The sequence below is a fragment of the Etheostoma cragini genome, chromosome 15 (genome assembly GCF_013103735.1).
Source record: "Etheostoma cragini isolate CJK2018 chromosome 15, CSU_Ecrag_1.0, whole genome shotgun sequence".
In the NCBI taxonomy this organism is placed as follows: domain Eukaryota; kingdom Metazoa; phylum Chordata; class Actinopteri; order Perciformes; family Percidae; genus Etheostoma; species Etheostoma cragini.
Genome location: NC_048421.1, coordinates 19,170,677 through 19,172,541, shown reverse-complemented (window position 1 = coordinate 19,172,541; position 1,865 = coordinate 19,170,677). Strand labels below are relative to the sequence as shown.

General features: G+C 45.3%; 1 protein-coding gene across 1 annotated transcript in view; it reads right to left on the bottom strand.

Annotated features, from left to right (window-relative positions):
* Nucleotides 1–77: 77 nt before the first annotated feature.
* Nucleotides 78–1,865, bottom strand: part of LOC117957995 (nuclear distribution protein nudE homolog 1-like) — a 6,300-nt gene continuing 4,512 nt past the window's right edge. Inside the window, exons 7-9 of the mRNA XM_034894162.1 lie at nt 1,496–1,592; nt 853–998; nt 78–130 (exon numbers count right to left, since the gene is read on the bottom strand). Of these exons, the coding sequence (XP_034750053.1) occupies nt 82–130; nt 853–998; nt 1,496–1,592 (292 nt within the window). The 3' untranslated portion in view covers nt 78–81. The remainder of the gene's footprint in view (nt 131–852; nt 999–1,495; nt 1,593–1,865) is intronic.

Below are 1,865 nucleotides of genomic sequence, written 5' to 3'. Positions count from 1 at the left end.
GGTGGAGGTGGGGGAGCAGGTGGTGGAGGAGGTGGAGGAGGTGGGGGAGGTGGGGGAGGACATGGAGGAGGTGTTTCCCTTTCACAGCAGCAGCTTGGCTCCCGCTCCGAACTCCAACCTCTTCACCAGCCTTTAGAAACACGGCAGATTTGGGGGATGGAGAGTTATTAAATACGATTCCTCAAGTACTGTACTTAAGTACAATTATGAGGTACTTGTACTTTATTTTTTCATTACTATTTTATGAAACTTTATCCTTCTACTTTAGTACATTTTAGAGGGAAATATTGCACATTTATGCAACAGTCACTTTTCAGATTATGAGTGCACGCAGACAACAGTGGACCTTTTAAAATGATACTAACAGTATTCAGCATATGAACCAGTTAGCAAGCTACAACTTTAAATGAATACATCAGGAATAATAATCTGAAGATATGGTAACATACTGTAACATAACACTGCAATGAGCCATCCTGCTGCATTTTGAGTACTTTTACTTTTGATAAGTTAAGTACATTTTGGTGCTAATAATTTTCATCTTTAATTGAGTAGACTTTGAACGCCACTGGTGCTTTCAGAAGACACTGACTGGCACGTAAAAAACAGACACCAAGCAGATTAAATTATAGCCCAGAAATCTAGACGCACCCTAGAGGCCAGAGTCAGTCTAGCAACTCTCCGTTGGCTTCCGAGCTGGAAAAATCTAATTCTGGTCAGGCCAATCACATCGCGTATGGAGTCGGTGGGCGGGCTTAACATGATTTAGATTTCTGATCAAAGCTGGACTATGTTTTGCGATTTTTAGTGGTTTTGCAACATGAGCTCCACAGCTGTTGCCCTGCATCTCACCCCTTGCTGTAGAGGCCGTTGGCAGGATGGGTCTCTGGGGAGCTGTTGTGGCCCGACGTCGGCCCCTGGCCCCCGGCGTGGCCTCTGCGGCTCGCTGTCTGCCCGTTGACGTATTCCCGACACGACGCCAGCTTGGACTCCAGGTTCTACAGGCAGCGCAGGAATCACGGTTTTAAGCTCTTCCATAAACATTTCACTTCATAGGCTACCATCACTGGGAGTTCCTAATGTTTAGAATCGATGTGTTATGGGGAGTAGTGAGAGGAATCTAATCTGCACCCAGATAGGATGAAGGAAAAACCCAGACACGACAAGGACTCAGTCTAGCAGCTCACCATAAAGTAAAACTAAACAGTTAAATGATTACATGTTCAGGTTGAGATCTTTAACAGTTGTGGTGATGTAAATAGAATAACAAGGTCTTTAACAACAGGTGTTAAGACATGCACGTGGCAGAAAGTCTTGAAGTTGTCAGTGTACAAACTGTGTGTTTGTGCATTATGTTCTAAAAACCAAGAAACCTACCAGCTACAGAGAAGAAATAGGGTGCAATCAAACCAGAAGCACCCTGCAGCGTTCACATGACAACAAGTCAACTGATTCAAAAGTACCGGGTCAAGAATCAAACGTGTGTGGTTCTTACCCCGACTTTTCTCAGCAGCTCTCCGACGATGTTTAGAGCCGAGATTCTCGCCGACGTGGTGAGAGGAGTCCCCGAGAGGCTTTCACCTGCAGAAACAAACCCTCAGATGAAGGCAGAGAAATCTAAGTGTCCCGTGATGTAACACAGGGAAACATCAGGTAAACATCAGGGAAACATCAGGGAAACATCTGGGAACCAGCTGGGAAACATCAGGGAAACATCAGGGAAACATCAGGAAAACATCAGGGAAACATCTGGGAAACATCTGGGAAACATCAGGGAAACATCTGGGAAACATCAGGGAACCAGCTGGGAAACATCAGGGAAACATCAGGGAAACATCAGGAAAACATCAGGGAACCAGCTGGGA